This window comes from Microchirus variegatus, assembly GCF_963457635.1.
Source record: "Microchirus variegatus genome assembly, chromosome: 22".
Classification (NCBI taxonomy): domain Eukaryota; kingdom Metazoa; phylum Chordata; class Actinopteri; order Pleuronectiformes; family Soleidae; genus Microchirus; species Microchirus variegatus.
The window spans coordinates 13147221-13169468 of NC_139823.1; the positions used below are offsets into that span (position 1 = coordinate 13147221).

A 22248-nucleotide genomic window follows, 5' to 3' on the forward strand; every position below is an offset into this window, starting at 1 on the left:
TCATACGTTTCAGCTCGTTATGATGAACCCAAAACGGCACCGAATGACTTCATGATCTCACCCCTCTACAGTCTAGTTCACTTTGTGCTGAGCATTCAACAAAAAAAAAAAAGAAAAAATATCACTTAGAGGTGAGGGGAAAAAAAAGATTCTTCACACCTTAGCTGCAACATTTCTCACAATCATCTTGTAAAGGAGAACAACAAACAACATGGAAGCACACCGACATAAACCTTGTACTGAAACATACTGATCACATCAGGAGATCGATGCAGTAAAACCAGGCTGCATATAAGTGGGTGGTGGTGGTGGGTGGGGCAGAAAACGATTGTTCAATTATTAATCGATTACTAAATTGACCGTCAGCTTTACCGAGTGGTTTTTAAACAGTGCTCTGATTTCTCAGCTTCTTAAACGTGAATATGTTCTTGTTTCTTTGCTCTATGTCACGAAGAAATCATTAAAATCTGGATAATTTTGATTTGAACATCAACATTTTTCAAAATTTTTCTGATATTTTACAGACCAAACAAGCACTAAATAATTGACAGATTAATCGATGATGAAAACACTTATTAGTTGCAGCCCTAGTGGTGTGTCTGCATGTCTTACTGTACGTCCTTAGAGCAGCAGAACTCATGCACACAGTGCAACCCCTGTGTCATTATATAAACACACATATATGATTGACTGTATATCTACAATATCATAATTGCAAGTATATTTTCTGTGACTTAGACTTTAGTGCTTCAAGTTTTGCAAATAACAAAGAAGAGCCACGAAAAATGGGACGTTGAATGAAATGATAGCATTCAGAGCCCTCAGAGCGCACGGCGAATCCCCAAAGCCATTAGCTCACTTGAAAGCAGCTCCCCTCAAGTAGTCCCTGGACAAACCTACGAGCGGAGGTAGCCTAAGCATATTGACCAACAAGTCAATCCCAGCTCACCGACTTATTGATGTGCGCACAGCTCCAAAGGGAAATATATGTACAGTCAATAGCTCATGTCTCGGTAATGTTGGTTTTATTTTGTGCCGCGGTTATTACTTTAACAATGGTTAACGTTAAGGCCAATGAACCGCAAAGACAAGCTGACAAACGGCTGTCTTCTTTATATTCATGTGTTTATGTGAAATCTATAGTGTGGCTGCAGACTGGCAGGATTAGCTGCTTATAATGATGCTGTTGACCAACTCATTTCTCAGTTTGTGATGAAGAACTTACAGTCACTGTGGGTAATTTGGTCCGAGTGTGCGAGCGTTTGTGGATTTTTGTGCTGCCATTAGAGCTGTAGATAACGATTAATCTGTCGATTATTTTCTTGAATTAATCGTTTGGTCCATAAAATGTCAGAAAATCTTAAAAAAACCATGATCAGTGTTGGAAATGAACCTGGAAATGAGGATGTTCTCCAATGTCTTTGTTTTGTCCACAAACCAAAATGATTCAGTTTTAATGATTTCTTTGTAATGTGGAGCAAAGAAACAAAGAAGATACTCACATTTAAGCAGCTAAAACAATCAGAAATCGCTTCAAACCCATTAATGGATTAGTTACCATTTAACACTGGAGAGAAAACCAGACTATACTATTCACCACATACATCCCCCCACTGTCAACATGAATACAAATGCAACACTATCCAGGTGTAGTGGAAAAAAAAACATGTTTGCTGGTGGTGCAACATTTGTGATAAAATACCTTCATTTCACAGAGCAAAATGGGTTGCTATGGTTCCCAGGCAGTATTTGCTCAATTTAAACAAGAATTTAGGTCTACTGGATGGGATTTGTTGTGTAGAGAAAGCACAGCTTTAGTTTGGGATTTAGACTGATCAGTGCTGGCACTTGGGCTGAGTGAACTGAATTAGCAGCATAGCAGCTGCTTCAAGCTGTTTTTCTTTTTCTTTTTTTTTTCCCCCCATCCAAAGGCAAACATTTATCTTCATAATCTGGGCTGGCACTAAATGAAGTGACAACATGGCCGTAGCTGCAGACTGTGCATGTAAAGTGTGTTTGTGTGTTTGTGTGTCTGTGTGTGTGTGTGTGTGTGTATAAATGCAGTCATGTCATGATGCTGGTAGTCTAGGCCAAATCTCTTCTCTGACCTATATACTGCAGCAGTGCAAAATCCCTACGAAATACGCCTGAGAGATGGAGGACAGACGGAGGCGGGGAGAGGGTTTATGGATGTAAGAAAAGAGGGGGATCAGCAGAAAAGGACGAGAAAGACTAAACATAGATAAAAGAGAGAGAGAGAGAGCAGAGCACGGAAAACAATGAGCGGCCATAAAAGAGAAAGCACGAGTGAAACACAGTGTGTCAGGAGTCATTATTGTGATGACAGAGGGGCCCAGTCAGCATTTAGACCCAAAATGCTCGATCGCAACAGTACATGAGATTATCGCTGAAGCTGAACATCCACTGGCACGGTCTGGTCTGCGGAGGTATTTTTAACCAGCGGGTTTGGAAAACGAGAGGTGTTAGAACAGTGCTGCTGCTAACTAAACGTGCAACGTTTCTGTTGATTGCCAAACTGTGAGCTGGGTCTATTTTTGAGTTCCCCTAATTAAAATGTTGATATTGTTTATGGCAATTTCATCTGGAACTAATAAACTAAGCGCATCTAAAAGATCAATTTATCTTTCTGCAGCAAGTACCAATAATGACAACAGCAATTATCCCAAAAAATACTCATTAATTATGTTATATATTATATGTAGTCCTAATTTCTGACACTAGGGGTCAATAATAAAAGATGTTTTTTTTCATCTTTTTATACATATATGTGTTTATTTGTGTTGTTTCTTATTTTTTCTACAGTATTTTTTATTGTTTTATTGTTTGTTTTTAGGTCTATTAGGCCACACGTTGGCATGTTTTCTTTGTTTATCTCCAATGTAAAGCACTTTGTTTGAGCTGTTGTTGTTTTCAAAGTGCTTTATAAATAAAGTTGGATTGGATTAGACCTTCAGCTCACTCGACTTATGAAGTGACCGATCCTCTCGGTCTTTGACCCAAAGTCGCTTTGATTTCCAGCGTTTTTGTGTAAGTAATGCTGTTTTTGAAAAGTGTGACACTCGCCAATCTTTGTCTGTCATGTACACGTCCTGTACCCACTTCAAATTAAAAACGCCGTAAACATTTATTTTATACTGAAGAGTCCTGGCATTTTACTGAGTACGTAGGAGCATTTTGAGCATTTAAAACTTTATTACTCTTGGCAATATTTAAAGGTAAACCCAATCTAAAACACTGCAGAAGCATGACGTTAAAAAGGCAACAAAATGCTATGGATTTAAAGACGTTGTTTTAATGCAGAACTGTTACCTTTAATTTTGTTACCACTGAATTCTAACTGCAAAGACACAAGCCACAACCTCATGGAATATTTATACCACCTAAGTTAATATCGTGCATCACAAACGCGGCGAAATTGAATCATAATGGCTTCAGAGCAGCCGCTATAAATGCACTGTGGCAACCGCAGCCATTACGTTTTAACGGCGTGTGTAGCTTAAGAGAAGCCTAATGAATTGTCTTTCCATTGTTGTGTGGACTGGGTGTATCCAGGGAGCACTACTTACATTGAACAGCGTAGGACGCCAGCAGTGCAGCTGTGTTGTGTGGACAGGGCAATCTGGAAGCCCCAGGAGAACAAACACACACACACAAACAAACACAGAGAGAGAGAAAGATTAGGGCTGGGCAATTTATCAATATTTTATATTAATATCCTGACAATAGACAAGATATCAGCTTACATTTTAAACACTACACTCTTAGAAATAGGGGTTCCAAAAGTGTTCTTCTACAAAGGCTGAGGTTCTACCTGGAACCATCTGCTTCCGAAAAACCCTTTCCTGAAGAAAGGGGTTTTCAAGGGTTCTTGGTGACACTAAGGGTTTCCGTAAGAACCATTTTGATCCAGAGAACCCTTTAAAACCCCTTTCCTGACAAAAGGGTTCCACTATGAGGACACGCTGAAGAACCTTATATGGTTCTACTTAGCACTTTTATTTCTAAGAGTTTATGTGGTATCTGTAAAGTGGTTTACTGGTTTTAAAGACTTCAGTTCTTATATTGAGGCATTTAGTCAAATACTATGATACTACATTAAAAATGTATTGAATAATATTATCGAAGTAAATTTCACATTTGGTTTTTTGACTATTTATAAGCAATTTCATTGCGTCTCTCGCAAAAACCTCAAGAGATACACCTGATTTCTTAAATGAGAGGTAATAAGTGTATTTTAAGTATGTAACACAGATCATATACAGCTAAAAAAACCAGAAATTATTGCATTTTTAGGGTATATTATATATTATATAAATATATATTTACAATGCTGTCCTGTGAGAAACACAAACCTCTAAAAGGAAATCTTTTCATGAGCTCAGAGAAACAGCCCGTGTCCAGATTTATATCGAGATAAATCGAGTATATCATGACATAGCCCAAAAAATATTAAGATATTCTTCATAAGCAATATCACCCAGGCCTAGGAGACATGACTCCGCCCATAAAGCACAGTTCTTTTTAGAAAGCACAAACTATGTAAACATCTTTGTGACACAGAAATGTGAAAACATCACCAACAAATTACATTTTTCTCAATTATCTATAGAAACCAAGAGCAAAAGAACAGTAATGTGTGTTTTCCGCTGACAAATACAATCACAGACATGTTGCGTGTGTGAGTGCTTTTACTCAAATGACCTTGACAGCATTGTGTGCATGTAATGCGTGCGTTTGTAGAAAAACTCGTTCAGTGAAATGTTTCTTGGCTTCTCGGTATTTAACGCTCTCCACTAAAACCAATATTAATACGCAGATCATAGATATATATATATATATGCGGGTATTATAAAAGCCAACATTCAAACAGCAAACATCAAATGCACACAGGAACTGCATATACTCACCTTCCAGTCAATATATCCTGTTTGATCTGAAGAAAATATAGGTACCTGAGGGGAGAAAACACACAGCATTAGGATGAGGCAACATCTCTTTTTTAAAGTGATTATAATATCAGGCATAGAAAAGCAACAAAAAGAGCACAGCTATTCCAGAAATGTACTTAAACAGACATAGCTTTCTGTCAAACATCAGGACTGGGATGAACGCATGATGCGTTTCCATGACGTGCATGACGTCATGTTTACGTGCCACGACACCGGAGTCCAGGCAACGTTTACCAGTTAGCTCCGTTAGCTCCTTTTAGCGCCGGTTAGTGCGCCTACAGTCGAACTGGAGCGGTTGTTGTTTATTAAACGAAAAGAGCAGCGATACAAATAACGTACAGCGTACCTGTGTACTGCGTATATGTGCATCTGTTTTTAAAGTTAAGCGTTACTTTAGAGACTCATTTAAACGTTGCGTTAATGCAGCACTAATTTAATAACATCCTAATAAGCCGAGAGGAAAGATGTGGTTCATGTGAAATATTAATGTTTATCACAAAAATCACCACAATTAACTTACTCCAAGTGCTTTTTATTACGATGAGCATTAATATTGTCCCATTAAGTAATAGTGACACCTCTAAATACAAAGGCTGGTATGTCAATTTAATCAACAACCCTTTAAATTCAATTGTTGGCACAATAAACATGTTTAACTTAACAGACACTTGGGAATTATTATTCTACACGTCTATGTATGGAGTCTTTCCATGGAAGACATCAAAGACGTTTTTATTGAGCTATATCAATGAAAACAGTGTGTTTTGATCAGGACACGTACCCCCGTTCTCTTCATCCAAACAATATCAAAGTCAGCACTACAAACACTGGTGTCCTTGGTAAGTCGACGTCTAAGTTTAAAGCCTGTCAAGCTATCTACTAGACAGTTATGCCATTAACAGATGGACAGAAGTACAGACATGTGTTCCTTGAATCAATCGGGAGATGTACAACATAACAGATCCAGGGCTCGCTACTCACTTCTAAAGTGTTGATAAGGCTCAGGGAGTGAGACCATGAATTAGAGGCTGCAATAAAAAAAAAAAAAGTGATACGGTGCCACGACACCTCCTCTGCATGTTGTTTATGTAGAGCGCAGCATTGCGGACCTTATGTTTGCAGAACAGTGACTTGAACTGTAGCCACAATACAAAATAGACCAGCACATTATCGTCTTTAATTAAGTCTGCATTAAGAGAGACAGAATAAATGATGTTTGCAATGATTATTATATCAGTGGATAATGTAATGTCATCATACTAATGTCCCTTTTTCTCGTCTCTGTATGTTTTATTCTCTTACCGTGTGTATTCTTCCTGAAGTTTACCGGGGTCTGTCACACAGAATTTGACTCTGAAGCTCAAGTTATGGGGAGAGCCTCCTGGAAAAAAAACCACAATTAACAGTTGGAGGGATGAAGAAACACTTGACAGCTCAGTCAGTGGAAAGAAACTGAAACGGCATGTTAATGGATGACATACTCTACAGGCTGACTGCATATTCATTCAGCTATTGTCACTAGTACAAACTCATCAGTTGAAGCAGTTGAAGATGCATCTCTATATCCTCAATAATCATCATATTTACGCATTGTGCAAACATACTTTTGTTCAATTTAGACGTTTAAAAGCACTTCCATTTCCATTAAACTCAATCTAACTGATTTGAACCTTTATATTGATAGCATTTTTGGCCATATCACTGACCCTAATCTCTAAATCTGGAAACACGCCTCTTGTATTATGTCTGTAGATGATGGGCCGTTCACATGCAGCACCCAAAAAGGCATAAAAAATGTGTGTAATAAGCCGTATGTGTTTTTAACCGAGGCTCCCGTAGCGTCCGTCTTTACTAAGCAAACCAGATCAACTAACTAAGAAAAATAACCAAAACAAAGAGAATGGATTTCCCTCACAGCAGCTTTCCTGCTCGATATGCGTGTGTCGGTAGAAATTGTGGCGTTCAGAATCAAGACAAGTTTGACCTAGTTCTTTGGCCCTGGAAGAGCTGGAAGTGCTCGCTACATTAAAAACTGTTTAGATATTTTCATCTTCATCAGAAAAAGAGGCACGTCGCGCTCATTCCTGCGCGCTTCTGACATGAAATATATTTGCGAGACGCTGCGTGTGAACCACCCAGACACAGATCTCTTTGGGTTTTTTTTTTTTAAATAACCCCGAAATTTACACAAATGCACCAGCTTCATTTCTTTGACTGTGTGAAATGCCGAGTCCTGTGGTTACTGCTCAGTCATTCTGCAGACAAACAGAGTTGAAGCTCAGTTCAATCATCGCTGGAGGAGCCCTGCACATCCTATGAAGGCCACTGCTTAATTCTTCAAGTGACAAGTTCTATTACTCATTAAAAAAAAAATAGGAGTTGGGTTGAAATGAAGTTTAATCGCTGCTTAAGGCTGGTTCAGAATTTAAGATGACACTGTGAGCACTGGACTAGCTGGAAGTAAAAATTTGCTTATTTTTTAATAATCACTGAGGCTCTAAACTCATGACAGCTGCAGGGAAGGAGGGAGTCGGGATGAGTCCAGTTGGACCCGTACACACACTGCATCCCTACTGTTAGTCTGACTACTGTTGGTGGAGCAAAACAGCAAACACCTCCTGCAACTGCCCCAGCTGTGGAAACATTTACGTCTCAAGCTTGGTGCACAACGGTAAGAGTTAGCTGTTTATATCTTTGTGGAAAGGACATCACCCCATGATAACTGGGATTGGCTCCAGCCCCCAGTCTCTGACCCTTGCTTCTCGGATAGGCTGATGCTAAACTGTGCAGTCTAGTACTTCAACTAGCCGAGTAAGTGAAGTAAATGTATACTATGTGTGTCTGCAGTGAGCATGCTTGGCATCGGGGATTTTGTGATGTTTGCTTAATAGAGTATGCCCTGCTGGGTTGGTTGGTTGAGGTTGAGGTGGAGTCAGTGTGGTGGATTTCACCTACTTTTTAACTGTTTCCTGATGGGCTTGTTGGGATCGAGCCAGCGCTGTAAAAAATTGATTAAGAGACACTTAGAGACACAGTAACACTTCCACAGCACGACTACACAAGCTAAATTATTCACCAGCCAGTAACCACACACACATACACACACACACACACACACTCATAGAGAGGACATTCATAGACATAATGCCTTCTCTAGCCCCTAAGCTAAACCCAATTCTAACCCTTAACTTAAAACCAGCCCTTTTTATCAGTCAATGACATTTTTTTTAAATCTTCAGTAACCTTGTGACATATTACAAGAGTCAATTTGCAAATGCTGCTGTATATTGTGAGCTCTCTGCTCTGTTGGTGCTGGCACTCTTTGTTTTAACTGATGGAGCAGCTGTCAGGAGCAGATCCAGGTTAAGACTGTGGTTGCTTCTTGTTGGTCTTGAGCTGGAATATTATTTTTGCCATAACAAACAGGCTGGATGCTCATCCCAGCACAAAAGTCTTTTGATTAACTCAAGGTAACACGACTCTGACTCTTACAATCACGCAATAACAACCTCTATCTCTAAGGCAGAGCTCATCACTGGTTATGTGGAAAATCACTCCCCAGTCTTATTTGAATTGTATTCTATGTTAATTTGTGTTGTCCTCCATAACAATCTGGCAACCAAATATCCTTGGGACCATTGTTGGGGTCACGACCCCAGGAGATTCGCTGCTATAGAGTCCTCCTACAGGTCAACACATTGAATATCAGACACACACACACACACACTACAAGTTCACTTCACCCCCTTTACACCTGGCATTAAAATACATGTTCTGTGATCGGCCAGAAGTGGCGACAAAACTACACAGTTTCCTCTGCTTTCTTTGGTTTTCTGCTTTTGAGGAAAACAGCGTCTTCGGCTGCTTTAAAAAGCAAAGAGGAGTCCATGCAAGGGCCGCGATTTCACGCACACAGGATGTGACGCTGTTGTCTGCTGCTGGAAATATTTGCAAACAAAGAGGGGGACTTGGAGTTACAGAAAAAACGCATTCTAATGCCAGGTGTACAGAAGGCCTTTGAGTGAAAATATGCCACTGACCGGTGCATCTGAGGATTCATCAGCCAAGTGCAGCCCAAAGTAGTCTCTCTCAGTCAGCTCCAGGTGCTTAAAGACAGCGTCCAGCAACATCTGGCCATGATCCGACTTCTGCAGTGAGTCAAAGGAGAGAAAACAGAGAATGAATTCAAAATGTATTATTCAATTTGCTGCTGATGTTGAGCTGCAAATAATGCCTTGAAAATACATAAGGAATTTAGTTGACGCACAACTGTGAGCTTATGTCATGTGCTGTATTTTAGTCTTAGCCTTAAAACAAATAAACAATATTTAATTTTCGGGGTGTTAAATGAAAAACTGCAGCTGAGGAATTGCATTGTTTTAATTAAAAAAAATAATCGGCAGTCTGGCAAAGGAAATAAAAAGAGAAGTGACAAAGTTTTACTGTGAAACCACAACCATGTCTGTGTTCAAGCCGCAAGACGGAGAGCAGTGGAAAGAGGAAGTGTCAGACGTGAGAGGCTGAGACAGTCATTTATTTTGGGTTAATCAATGACCATTAGCTGTGACATGGCTGAACTTGTATTTGAGAATTTCCCTGCAAAGCGGGAAGTGCTGAGCAGCTCTGCTGTGTGTTGTTTACAGACGTCAAGATGTATCACATTATATCTGCATTTTATTTTCACTCACAATATGAACAAGAGGCTGTTGTCTATTTGCATGTGAAGATTATATAAACGGGGAGAAAAAATGTCAGAACAACGGCAGGAACAGTGAATAAACGTAGCAAGAAAAAGAATTTGCCTTCAACAGCAAGAAAAAGGCTACAGAAAATGAAGGAATGAAAATCATTTATTACATAGATAATTAATATAGCATCGTCTCGTGAGAGAGAGTAGTGAGGGCAAGAGGATAAACTGTGGGACCACAAGTAGAGCAGAAACTCACACCTGATCCCACTGAGACTTTCAGATGGGGAGCTCTCATGGAAGAATACACATGAGTAACACACACACACACGCACACACAGTTCCAATCCCTTGGTGACACACTTTTTCAGTCAATCTTAAAAGTACGAGTGTGTGTTTGTGTGTGTGTGTGTTATCTTTTCCTGTAGTTGACAGTTGACATGACAGCCCTCTAGATCACTGGCAGTCTTTTTGTGCTGTGTGTGTGTGTGTGTGTGTGTGTTATCTATTACTGTCAAATCCTTGTCACGTGACTCTCTGACACACTCTATGCTCCTTCCCTCCGTCCTTCCTCTCTCTTCCCTTACAACCATTCTATCATGTGTGGTTGATGAAACCAAGATGGTTTAAATCTTAATTAGAAAAATGTTAAAACACACACAGTGCGTCCTTTTCAGTGTTAGATCTGAATCAACACTAAGCTGGACGCGACTCACATGGCTCAATCTGCACACGTCCATGTGTTGTGGTCGCGAGGAACAGCTCATATTTGTCACAATAACCCACCGTCTGGTCGTAGCCGTCATTTGTTTTTTCTTGAATCTATAATTTTCTGTGCAAGCATTATATTTTTTATTTCTATGGTACTTACTCTATGTATCTGTCATTTACTTTGGCATAGCTCATAAGAGAGATGTGGTACAAGCAGACACGGAGTGAGGCAGTTCTAGCGTTCTATTACTGGACCATGGATTTTCAATATTACATGATCACAGTATTGGTCGCTATCTATATCGGACCGATACTGATCAAACGATCGAGTGATAAATGTCACATGCTTCACTATGCACAGACTATAAATATGTAAATACAACCTGAGTCGATGTTTGGGCTGTTTATTTATTCTTTTTTGGAAATGACCCAGCTTCATATTAGTTCATAAATGGCCTAAAAGGACTGCAATCGCACTAATATCGGTGTGGTTAGATATCGGACATTAAAAAAGTGGTATTGCTCCATCCCTACTGTGGAGTCTTACTGAACACTCAGGTTTATTTTTAGTCATAGAATCCATTCTTCTGAATCTTATCGATGCCACTTCTTCGCATTTTCAGCCAGAGTCCAATGAGCCATCCCACTTCCACCTCGTCTCCACTAGTTGTAAAACGAAAACAAACCACTGTTCAACTGCGACGCGTGGAGCCGATAAGCTAAAATCACCGTTGTGCGAACGCATTTGACAGCGAACGTCGCAGACATTCGTTTTATTTGAATGTTTTCCCACGACAGCTTTAAAAACATTATGAGTGTGATTCATACGATGCTTAATCTGACTGTCAAAGCTGCTGCCGCCGTCAGCGGGCGCCGAGTCCACAGAGTCACCGCAGCAAAACACACAAACCGGTCATCGGACGTGTCAATAAAGAATGCTTTATTTTATTCAGAGTCTCCTGTCACAGGCAAGCAAAGCCTGGAGGAGGTGCAGAATTCACTCTCAGATCACTTATTTGTGGTGGTTCTTGAGAAATTATTGATCAATTATCAATAATGCTGTACCTTTAACTGACCGAGTGGGGTTAGACCGATTAAACGTGTGGAGGAAAATAAAATATATACATGGTTTACTCCTCACAGACATGACTGAGAGAACATGTACGAGTTTGTGTGTGTATTCACTGCATCCCCTTTGTATGAAGCTGCTTTTCATGCTGTATGCGAGCGCCTTGTGTGCACTTTGTCTGTACTGTGTGCTCCCAGGAAACCCATCGGCGCTTTGCTGCGTGTGTAACACAACAGTTTAGCTTTTAGAATACACGTCATCCAGCGCTGGGTATCACGACCGATTCCCTCAAGTCGCAAGATCTCGATTCAATTAAGATTTCCAATCCAATATCAAATCATTCCGAGATAATTCAGTTTCCATGCCAATTTTGCTCGGTTGTGTAAGAGATTTTCACATAACTGATGCTACAAATAACACACAGTTTGGATCTATCTCTCTAACATGGTGCATCATTATGAATTTACTAGTTTCATTGATGAAATGAAAGCACGCTTCACTTTTACACCGCACAGACTACAGCGGCGCGACAATGCCATATTGTGCACAGCCCAAGGACTAAATAGTAAGTGAAGTCATAAAAAGTAAAGATAGGGAACATAAAAGAGAAAGAAAAAGTACGAGAAAGGCAGAGGGAAGAGGAGAAAAGGGCTGATTGACGATGCACTGGGCGAAACAAACGCTCTTTGTGCACTCCAGCAGCACCGCTGACTGAAACGCTGTCTGTGTTCCTGAGAGAGAGAGAGAGAGAGGACAGAAGAGGGAGACTCGGTGACAGAGAGCAATCACAGCACAAGAGACTGGCTGAGAGGGTGTGAGAGGGAGATGCTCTGATAATTCCCCCCCTACACCCAGTCTAAGAATGCATCTACAGGGTATGAGGGGGGGGGGGGGAGATGTCCAAACATCAATAACATTGGACAGATCTGCAATCTAAATTAGTACTTCAGGGGAAAAACCCCCGGGGTTTTATGGAAGTATAAAACTGTGTCACGTTTATTTTTCCCCTCCTTCCACAGGAAACGCAGATCCTAAACTCGGGCGCATGTACGTACGGCGTCTGCGCAAAAAAAGAATGATGGAAATTCAGGAATGCACGAGGAAGCTTGTCCAGACAGGAAGAGAACGACACAAAAGGAGGAGACACTCGCATCTGCCTCAGCTGCTCACTCACCGTGTGTTCACAACACCAAACTCAAACCATTTGGAATTATTAATAAGGTTCTAATTTAGTGCACATCGATACACTTTGTGTCACACGGGCTACATTCTTATTTATAAACCATAGAACCACTTCCTGTTTTGGGTGCTTTGTAAATGTTTTTCAAACTAAAATACTGGGAAACATCAATGCAGCATGAAATGGTCCACCTGTTACAGGTCAGGGTCTGCATTTTACCCATTATTGGATCCACTTTTCAGGAGAAAATGTACATGGAAGCAAAAAGAAAAAGAAATAAATCAAATATATATATATATCTATATATATATAGATATATATATATATAAACACATTTTAATAACTTAATAACTTAAGAAGATGTCCTCACTCCACTTTATTTCTGGATGGAGAAGCAGCAAAAGACGCAAATAGCTACAGCCGCGGCCACACCCCTCCCACCACACAGACACAAGTATGCTTCACCATTCTCCACAGTTTTCACACAAATTCAAAGTCTCATCCTCAACACATAATTAAAACTAAATGATTTTAACTTCATTTTAGCAGCGATGGCCCGCCAACTGTCGGGAGCGACTGCTATAATGACTTGGGACGATCAGCCGTCTTCAAACTAGAGGGAAATGTAGCAGCGACACAGTGTAAGATTGACGATGCAAACGGGTTGCCAGTTTTGCGTCAGAAAACAAAACTTTTTCTAAAAGAAAAGTATTTTGAATTTGAATGTAGTAACCGTTTTTGGCCACATTCTCACATATGGCAACTTTAAAGTAACAATGGAACGACACATTGTACATAAAGCATGTTTTCTGCTTTAAATCAGACTGTTACATACACCCAATGTAATGCCAAAGCTTTTAACGTTTAAGAACTTAATTTAAACAGTTGTTGGGGAATATTCCTTATGGTAACGTAAGACAATGGCAATGGCAATATTTTCCAATAACTAGCAGTTGTATCACCCCTTTCTTCACACTCCTTCATCCATCCATCACCCAGTTGACCTAGGGTGTAAGGTGGGGTAGACACTGGACCGGTCGCCAGTCCATTACAGGACAAACAACCTTCCACTCTCACATTTACACCTACAGACAAGTTAGAGTGTCCAATTGGCCCCGAATCTGCATATTTAGAAAACCTACGCATACACAGGGAGAACACGACAGGGTCGCGAACCCCAGGCCTTCTTGCTGCAAAGGCAAGAGAGGCATAGAGTGCTATAACCACTACACAACCAACCATCATCATAGCATCTTAATAGAATTCAACCTTCACAGTACACATTTCCAATTCCTGCTCCATGCCACGTGCAGAAAAGTTCTCCAAACCCACAAAGTCTCACACAAAGTGTTTTGTCCGCGGCAACCACTCGCATCCTCAGAACCTTTTTTAGCCGCGGTAGAGTGGGAACGAAATGTCAGAATGATACAGCAAATGACAACATTTCCATATGTAAAGAGAACAGCAGGAAAAAATGCTTTTTTTTATATATATAATTTCTTCTATGCAACTTCAATGTGTATATCCTTGCATATCTCATTCAACAGTGAACTAAAACCTGTTTATCCTTCACTGCTCTTAACTTGCACATGAGCTACTTGATTAGAAAAAAGCTCATGCTTACAGCTGAATGTTTATGTGGTCTGCAGCGGTTGCTATGGTTACCTGCTGCATCTGACCCCTGCTTTTGTAGCGGTGGGAGAGGTGGGTCAGGAGTGGGTTGGTCTAATTATTTGTCATCAATCTACCAGCTTTCCACTTTACGCTGGTATCATTTTTAATTGTCAAAGACCATCTACAATATGATCATCCAGTGCAAGGCAAAGCCCTTGTGTGGCCCGGACACACCACGAGCGTGCTCCAGGTCCCCACTGGGGATATCTAGATTTTTTCCCTCTCCGCCAAAACCAAGGCCGTTTAAGCCAGGCAGAGGATCAATAGAAGTATTGTTGCTCTTAGCACGGGTTGTCTTTCCGGGAAGTTAGTGCTGCTGCAGCGGTCTGATCAATGACACTGTCACAGAGACTGACAGAGACCAAGTCATTCATTCAGCAAAAGGAGAGTGGCCCCTCACTACACTCCCACCACCTCACCCACCACCACCACACAGTAGTGAGAGGCAGGAAGCAGAGACGGTGAGGGGGGGAAATCCACAGGGAGGAATGTAAAGTAAAGAAGGGAAATGCAAAGGAGAGACTATAGAAAAGACTGTGATGTGTATGTAAAGATACATTTTCAAACTAATTGTTTTGTGCCTGTGCTCAGAAAAAGTAGAACCAACAAAAAGAAAATGCAGTTCACTTTTCAGGAGATATTGTAGGTATTGCACGATGCAAATAGAACTGGCCATTTTATCACTTTAAAATATTGTACCCTGTACTTTTGGAGGTAAGAAAAGTGCGAGAAAATGAAAGAAGACAGAAGGTCATCGTCTTCTAGGGGTGGGAATCTTTTTCTATCTCGCAATTCGATTCCGATTTTGGGGGTTACGGTTCGATTCAATATCGATTTTCGATTCAAATCGTTTTGATTCATGATGATTTCTGCTTCAATCTATCGGTGTGCAAATGATGCTCTACTCAAATGGACAAATGGAGACATTAAAGTGTCTTTTTCAGATTTATTAAGTTTTAACTGTTGCATAAAAGCAATATGACACATTGCATAAGTAAGAAAAAGAAAATTGATTATGGGACATTTCATATTGATTCTGAATGGCAGTAAATGATAAATATGTGAATCTATTATTTCGGCACACCCCTATCATCTTCTTCCAGCTTCTCCCTTTAGGGGGCGCCACAGCGAATCATCTACCTCCATCTTGCCCTTTCCTCTCAAGGGTACAGTGTAATTTAAAAATGTGTTTCCCCCGACGCCACTTGAATAATTTCTCTCAATCCATTGTCCTCCGAAATGCTTATTTGGTGTGGTTTCAGCTTTACTTCACGTCTTAATGTTTCACTATACAAACACACACAACAAACGGTTCAGTGTCAACAGGATGCGATCTGTCAGAGGATGTTAGGAGAGGATTTGTTTCTTCTGAGTCACAAAGGGAATTTCCCCATTCTTGCACTGCCATAACTGATCAAACACGCCGAGACAGAGGGGGGAGACATGAAGACAGGCACAAAGAGAAAGAGAGAGAGAATCGGAGAGACCAAAGGAAATGTCTTATCACATGAATTGACATCCAACTTGTGACACATGCACACACACACACACACACACACACTCTTTCCGGTCCCCTCGAGGTCTGACTGCATGTAAAATGACCTGTGTGAGCGAATACTGGAGCCAGTGTGAGGCATAAAATGTACTCTTTCTCTGAAAGGGATAGCATGTCACGCAATATTCATTCAAAGTTGACTCTTCAAAAAAGTGACTGAATGATATGCATCAATATTTGTCCGATTTAGCTCAGAATGTGTCACCGTTTACCAACTCCACACAATACAACGTCTAAACAAACATCAGCTATGTGGCACTTAGATGTTTCTTTGGATTGAGTTAATCAGGGGAACATATCTCGTAAAAAGATAAGATAAACTTTATATATCTTTCAAAAAGGGGGGAAATTCACTCATTGCAGCAGCAAAAACCTTTAAGACAAACATGTGCAGACAGCAAAACAAAACACAAAACAAGCAAGGGATTAAAAGAAGGAATGGATATTATATACAATGAATGAGGGCTAGAATGGAGGTAGTAGTAATATGACGGGATGAATGACCTGCAGTCACCTGGATTGTTAGCTTTGAGGGCTAGTTAGCCTTTAACATTTCACCTCACCACCTCTACCTCAGTAAGAATGAGGACACACTGTGCAGGCCTGCACCTGAATGCACAAAATACAGGGGTAGGGCTGAGCTGAAGGGGCAAGGGGCGAACCCTCCCTCTCTATCATCAGAAAATAAATACAGTGTGTGTTGTTGCCTTTTAAATATATACTCAGGCTGAGTCCACATCAAGTTTAAATTTAATTAGAGGTGGACCTGAGGGGAAATTCACAATAATGGAAATCAGTGGGGGGAAAGAAGTAGAAGAAGAGGTGCAACAATGGTGATCCTTCCCTGTTTTTATTCTACAGGTTTTACTTAGTTTGAATGACAATTATAGGAATATAAGCGCAAAATGTCATGGTGTGGACTCTTAAGGCCACAGTATACTCCTGCGTAAAGTGCTCTACGTAGGTTGGAGACCCCTCTACGCCGCCGGAGAGCCTCTCCGTCGTCTCCGGCTGCACTAAATATTTTTTAAGTGTGCGACACTCTGTTAAGGGACAACGGAGGCGGCATGGGCTGCGATTGGTCCTCAGGACAGGCCGAGACAACGCTGCTCTGTGCCGGCCACTCTGAGGCGGAGCTGATCGCCGCCGACAACGTCGCCGCCAAACTATAAATACGTCATATCTTAATACACACACCGCATGTTTAGACTCTAAATGGCTAACTTCTTGCCCTCAAATTATCTTAAAACTGCGTTCCGGGACAGAAAAATATTTATTTCCGGTGAGAAACAGCCATTGTTTCAATGTTACGTGGTTACGTAGTTGGATAACGCATTACGCAGTAGAAGTATAATGTGGCCTTTAGCCTTATTTTCCAAAAAGGATGATTCAATTGATATTGGCAGTTAGAGAGTCAGAGCTTAACGAACAACAAATGTTATTTAAGTGAGAAAGAGAATCAAAACTAGTGTGTGTAGCCAGCCAGGTGTGTTTTACCTAAAAGTTATCTAAAAGTATATTTTTGGACATCATAATAAACTCTGTTTCCGACAGGCTTTGCAGCAGACGGATACTTCGATCGAGGAGTGGTACTCACGCTGACTTTGAACGCCTGGACGGTGTTGTCCAGCAGCAGTACGTTGCACACAACCTGTGTGTGCGGCCTGTCTCGCTCCAGCTCCGTCGCCCGGACATTGTAGGATCTGCCAGCAGGCAAGCGGAAGCGCGCGCTCATCACGCTCCTACCAGGGTCTGAAACAAGCACACACACACACACACACAAACACACAGTATTGAGTATTGACTATGAGTGAGAGAGAAGAAAAGAAATTGGGCATCCGTGAAATCTGGCAAACATTCTATGATGTGTATTATATGGCAGGGACGTACTTCAGGTAACACAATCCCCTTCTGTTTACATGGAACACAATACGCCACAGTATGGTATGACATGCTGATTTCCTTTTCACTCAATTGCCTTAGTGAAGGCGGTCACACAACAGAGCAAGTCAGTACAAGCACAGTGGAACAGCAAAGAGTGAGTGCTTCATTAGAAAAGAATGTCAATGAGTAGACGAGCTCGGCTACCAGGGGATGTGGAAACTGTACGGTAGCTAGAAAACAAAAAGACTCGCAAGACACGAGGAAAAGAGGAGCTTCCAAGGATGTCAGACATCAATCTTTCATTATTTCATCATTCGATTCACTTTGGATTTCACTTGTGGGGAATGGTGTACACAAGACGAGTGAAAACAACGTACAATACAAGATTCAGATCAGCATACAGGATCCTTTCTGCAAAGAAGGATTCCAATCCGTTCTGGACACATTTCCTTGATCTTTTTAAATTAAATTTACCATGTAGGCTCATTATTGGGAATACATAACAATAACTTTTACTGTAATGCTCTTAAAGAACATTATAATGCAATCATTATTATCATCTTTTTATTTTATTTCCCCCATGGACACTCTTAGAAAAGGGTTCCAAAAAGGTCCTTCTACAAGGGCTGACGTTCTACCTTTTCCCAGAGAAAGGGTTTTTACAGGTGTTCTTGGTGACACTAATGGTTCCATTAAGAATCCATTTTGATCCAGAGAACCCTTTAAAACCCCTTTCTTGAATAAAGGGTTTTAAAAGGGTTCCTGGTAGAACCTTGATAAGTTTATAAAAAGGTTCTACCTGGAGCCAAAAAGGATTCTTCTATGACGACAAGCTGAAGAACCTTATGTGGTTCTACTTTTATTTCTAAGAGTGCATACAGTCTTTATGTTGAGCTTTAGCATACCACACACCGACCTATATCAGTTTGCATAGAGGCTAAAAAGTGGTGTCATTCCTGTGTAATGTTTTTCTTATATTTCTTATTTAAAAAAAGAAAAAAAAAAATATATATATATATATATATATATACATAATGTATATATATATATAGTATTTTTCAATTCTCAATGTAAAATAACTGTATCACAAATGTGGACTCTTCATAAAAGAAGCCAACAGACAAAACTCTGGCCTCGACTTCCCTGTACTCTCTCCGATTCCGTGCAGCAGTGACAGTCTTTTCAGTTTCCGCTACACATTGCCGGCTGACACATGCCGCTGCAGTGGTATATGTGCCCCTGCTTTTCCGCCTGCTGCTTTTTATTCTTAGGTGATCTACCATGACAGGAAACATAATAACTCCACAAGGGTTATGGCCCTGTCATCAAGAGCTGCTGTATGTGTACCAATGGCTCAGTGTGAGCCCGTGTGTGTGTGTGTGTAGATGGTATCTAAGGAGTGTCACCGTGCATGAGCGCAAACCCAATAACCACGGGCAGACAGAGGGCACGCACACTGTGTGTATGTACACAAATCTATATGTGAGACCACTACTAACAGCCATGCTGTCAGCAAAACATATGCAACGCTCAATTTTTTTCTTTCCCCAACAGCAGCTCAGTGACTTAATGTTATGCATTTTGTCCGATTTAGCTCAGAATGTGTCACCGTTTACCGCCTCCACACACAATGTTGTGTGTGTGTGTGTGTGTGTGTGTGTGTAACACTCTGGAACGGAGGTGTTTATTGGACAGAGGGCATCTTAAAAGCAAACGCTATTGAGGCGCATTACAGGAAATGTAGGATGCTTTGCTTGATGCTTGGCAGGTACTATCCAACCAACCAGGCGTGAAGCTGGTCGTTCTGTGATAAGATGATGGGATCAATACACTCTGTCAACAGAAAAACCTCACACACACACAGATACAAAGCCATGAATGGATGCAAGATGGACTAGCGAGATGAGCAGAAAGAAGGCAAAGAAGTGAAGTCATGCAGAAGGAGGGGAGGACTTAGCGCTCCTATCACTGGAAGAAGGACTGTGGGATACACTGATGACACACATACACTCTCCACAGGCTGCATTGCCACACCAGCTTTCTCTTCCTGTCCTAACATTTTCCACAATCCAGCAGAAAACACTGTAATGTTGACAAACCACTAATTTAATTTCAGTGATATTTAACCATTAACTTATTGTAAGTATCCCCTCGGCACACCACTGCTCTTCTGTACCATTTTCTATCTGCCGTATTGTTGTCTCAATGCTCCATATCTTCCTGCTCTGCTGTGCTCTTTTTAGTTGTGCTCTGCTGAGCTGGACAGGACAGTCACACTCCCCTGAGAGAAGCCTCCGGAACTCCGGAAACACGCTACCATTATTGCTTCCTGCAGTCAGCAGAGCTTACAAACAGGCAGGAGAGTGTGTGTGTGCTTGCGTGCGTGTGTGTGTGTGTGCAGACTCTTGACCCTTAAGCTTCCCTCACTGGTGGGCTCCTCTGGCTCCCTTGGCTTATTGCAAACACAGATGCTCCTGCAGCCCTTCCGTCTGCGCACAGGAATACGCACACCCTCCATATAAACACACCTAATGCCACACAAACATGCACATGTGCACACACACAGAAGCACGCAAGTTATCCAACATCAACATCGGGTTATGCGCTGCTCCGCTTTATCGCAAACGCAGACGTTCAAGAACTGAACTGAAAACGTGCGTTACAGAGCTCTGGTAGCTTGACATCGTGCAACCTTTGCATCCATAGACTTATACAATTGGCATGTTGTAGGGATCATATGTATTGAGTCGGTCATGATCAGTGATATTTTTGCTCTATCTCCATGGATTTAAAGTGCACAGTAAATAAACACTTACGGCTTGAAACCTGCAATAGTGCCATTCATTTTTCTGGAGCTTTTACAGTGAGGACACCGAGTTCCATTCACAGAATGGAGGTCTGCATGAAACACTTTCAAACATGGCCTTAGCCAGAGCTGTATCTTAAGTACATAAAGAAAAGAGTTATGTCTTGGTATTAAGCCAACAGGTCCTAGATCTGCTGGAAGCCTGGAAGCAAAGAAAGGTCTTTGTTTTAACTGTGCATTCACAACAAATGCACCCATCCTATTTCTAACTATTGTAGGCCTTTGTTATCGCCCATTCCTATTCTCCCAGATCCAACCAACTCCTCCCTCTCAATATTTAGGTCTCACCCTCCCCTCCCCACCTCCCTAAACCCCCATGACTCTCATTATTTTATGTAGGGCAACAACAGTAGACATCGTGCTGTTTAGTGAGAGTGTGTGCGTTGAACTGACGGATTTTAACAAAGCATTTAACATGTGTCTATGTGGGGGGAGGTGGGGTGCCAGGGAAGTTGTACCTCTAGGAATGTGGGCAGTGACTGACCTCTGACATGCATTGGGGGTAGCCATACGTGTCCCTGGCTAGTGACAAAGTCGTATAGGTCTGTTACAAACAGGGAAATACAAGTTAAGTGTTAGAAAATGTACGTCAAATTATTATGAATGAATGTTTTTTTTCCATTAGCCCAGAAAGAGCCAATGGCTCCAGAGAGAGAAAATCTCAAAATGCTGCCTTTGCATTTTTGTGTTGATAACGAATATGCTTCTTTGGGAAAACGATGACAATATGCACTACCGTTCAAAAGTTTGGGGTCACCCATACACATTTATTCATCATAGCCTTCTAACGCGATTAGCAAATTACCATTAGAACATTGGAGAGATGGTTGCGGGAAATGGGCCTCTATACACCTATGTACATATTCCATTAAAAACCAGATGTTTGCAGCTAGAATAGTCCTTTACCACATTAACAATGTATAGAGTGTGTTTCTGATTCATTTAATGTTATATTCATTGCTTTTCCTTCAAAAATAAGGACATTTCTAAGTGACCCCAAACTTTTGAACGGTAGTGTAGTCACACCCGTCTCTTGCGCTTCTCGTTGTCATTGCACTTTAGAGATTGTTTGGCAGTGTTGCCAACTACTGTTAATGAAAAGTGACGAAAGCCAGCCTGAAAAGACGCTAAATATCACTAGAACACGTCCTGTCCCGACACGGGGGTGAGGAAAAGTGTTGAAGGTGGGTCAAAAGGTCAAATTTGATGAGTCCATCAGTGAGCGGAAGGTTTAGCATTAGTTAGTATTAGGTATACCAATCTTATCATATTACAGTCTGTGGACATAAAGGTACATATAACTCTTCACCAATCCTGGTAATTATCATTACACGATCCTCTTCTCCACATAGATTGGAGAAAGCATCGGAGAAGCCAACAACATTGACTCTGGCTCCGTTCCAAACAACGGGCTGCAGAGCAATGCGGCAATTAATTAAGTGACACCTGTGTTTGACAAGGCAATACATCTGCCTGTAAAATAAAAGTCAACACAACACAACAACTGCCTCCGTATAAACGGAGACCTCCTGTCGAACATAAGCTTGTTTTCAGGACATAAAAATGACGAGTTTTCATCACGACGGACTTCACATAAACAGCTTTCCTTTGACTCTGCCGCCTGTGATGGAGACTGAACAGGCATCTGTGTA

The 22248-nt window shown here is 41.1% G+C and overlaps 1 protein-coding gene across 1 annotated transcript in view; it reads right to left on the reverse strand.

Annotated features, from left to right (window-relative positions):
• ptpn4a (protein tyrosine phosphatase non-receptor type 4a) overlaps positions 1-22248 on the reverse strand; it is a gene marked incomplete at its 3' end in the record, with an annotated part of 59289 nt that overhangs the window by 20999 nt on the left and 16042 nt on the right. The window contains 6 exon segments of the mRNA XM_083908895.1: positions 3588-3640; positions 4929-4973; positions 6273-6351; positions 7926-7968; positions 9011-9118; positions 17444-17598. Coding sequence (XP_083765021.1) covers positions 3588-3640; positions 4929-4973; positions 6273-6351; positions 7926-7968; positions 9011-9118; positions 17444-17581 — 466 coding nt within the window. The 5' untranslated portion in view covers positions 17582-17598.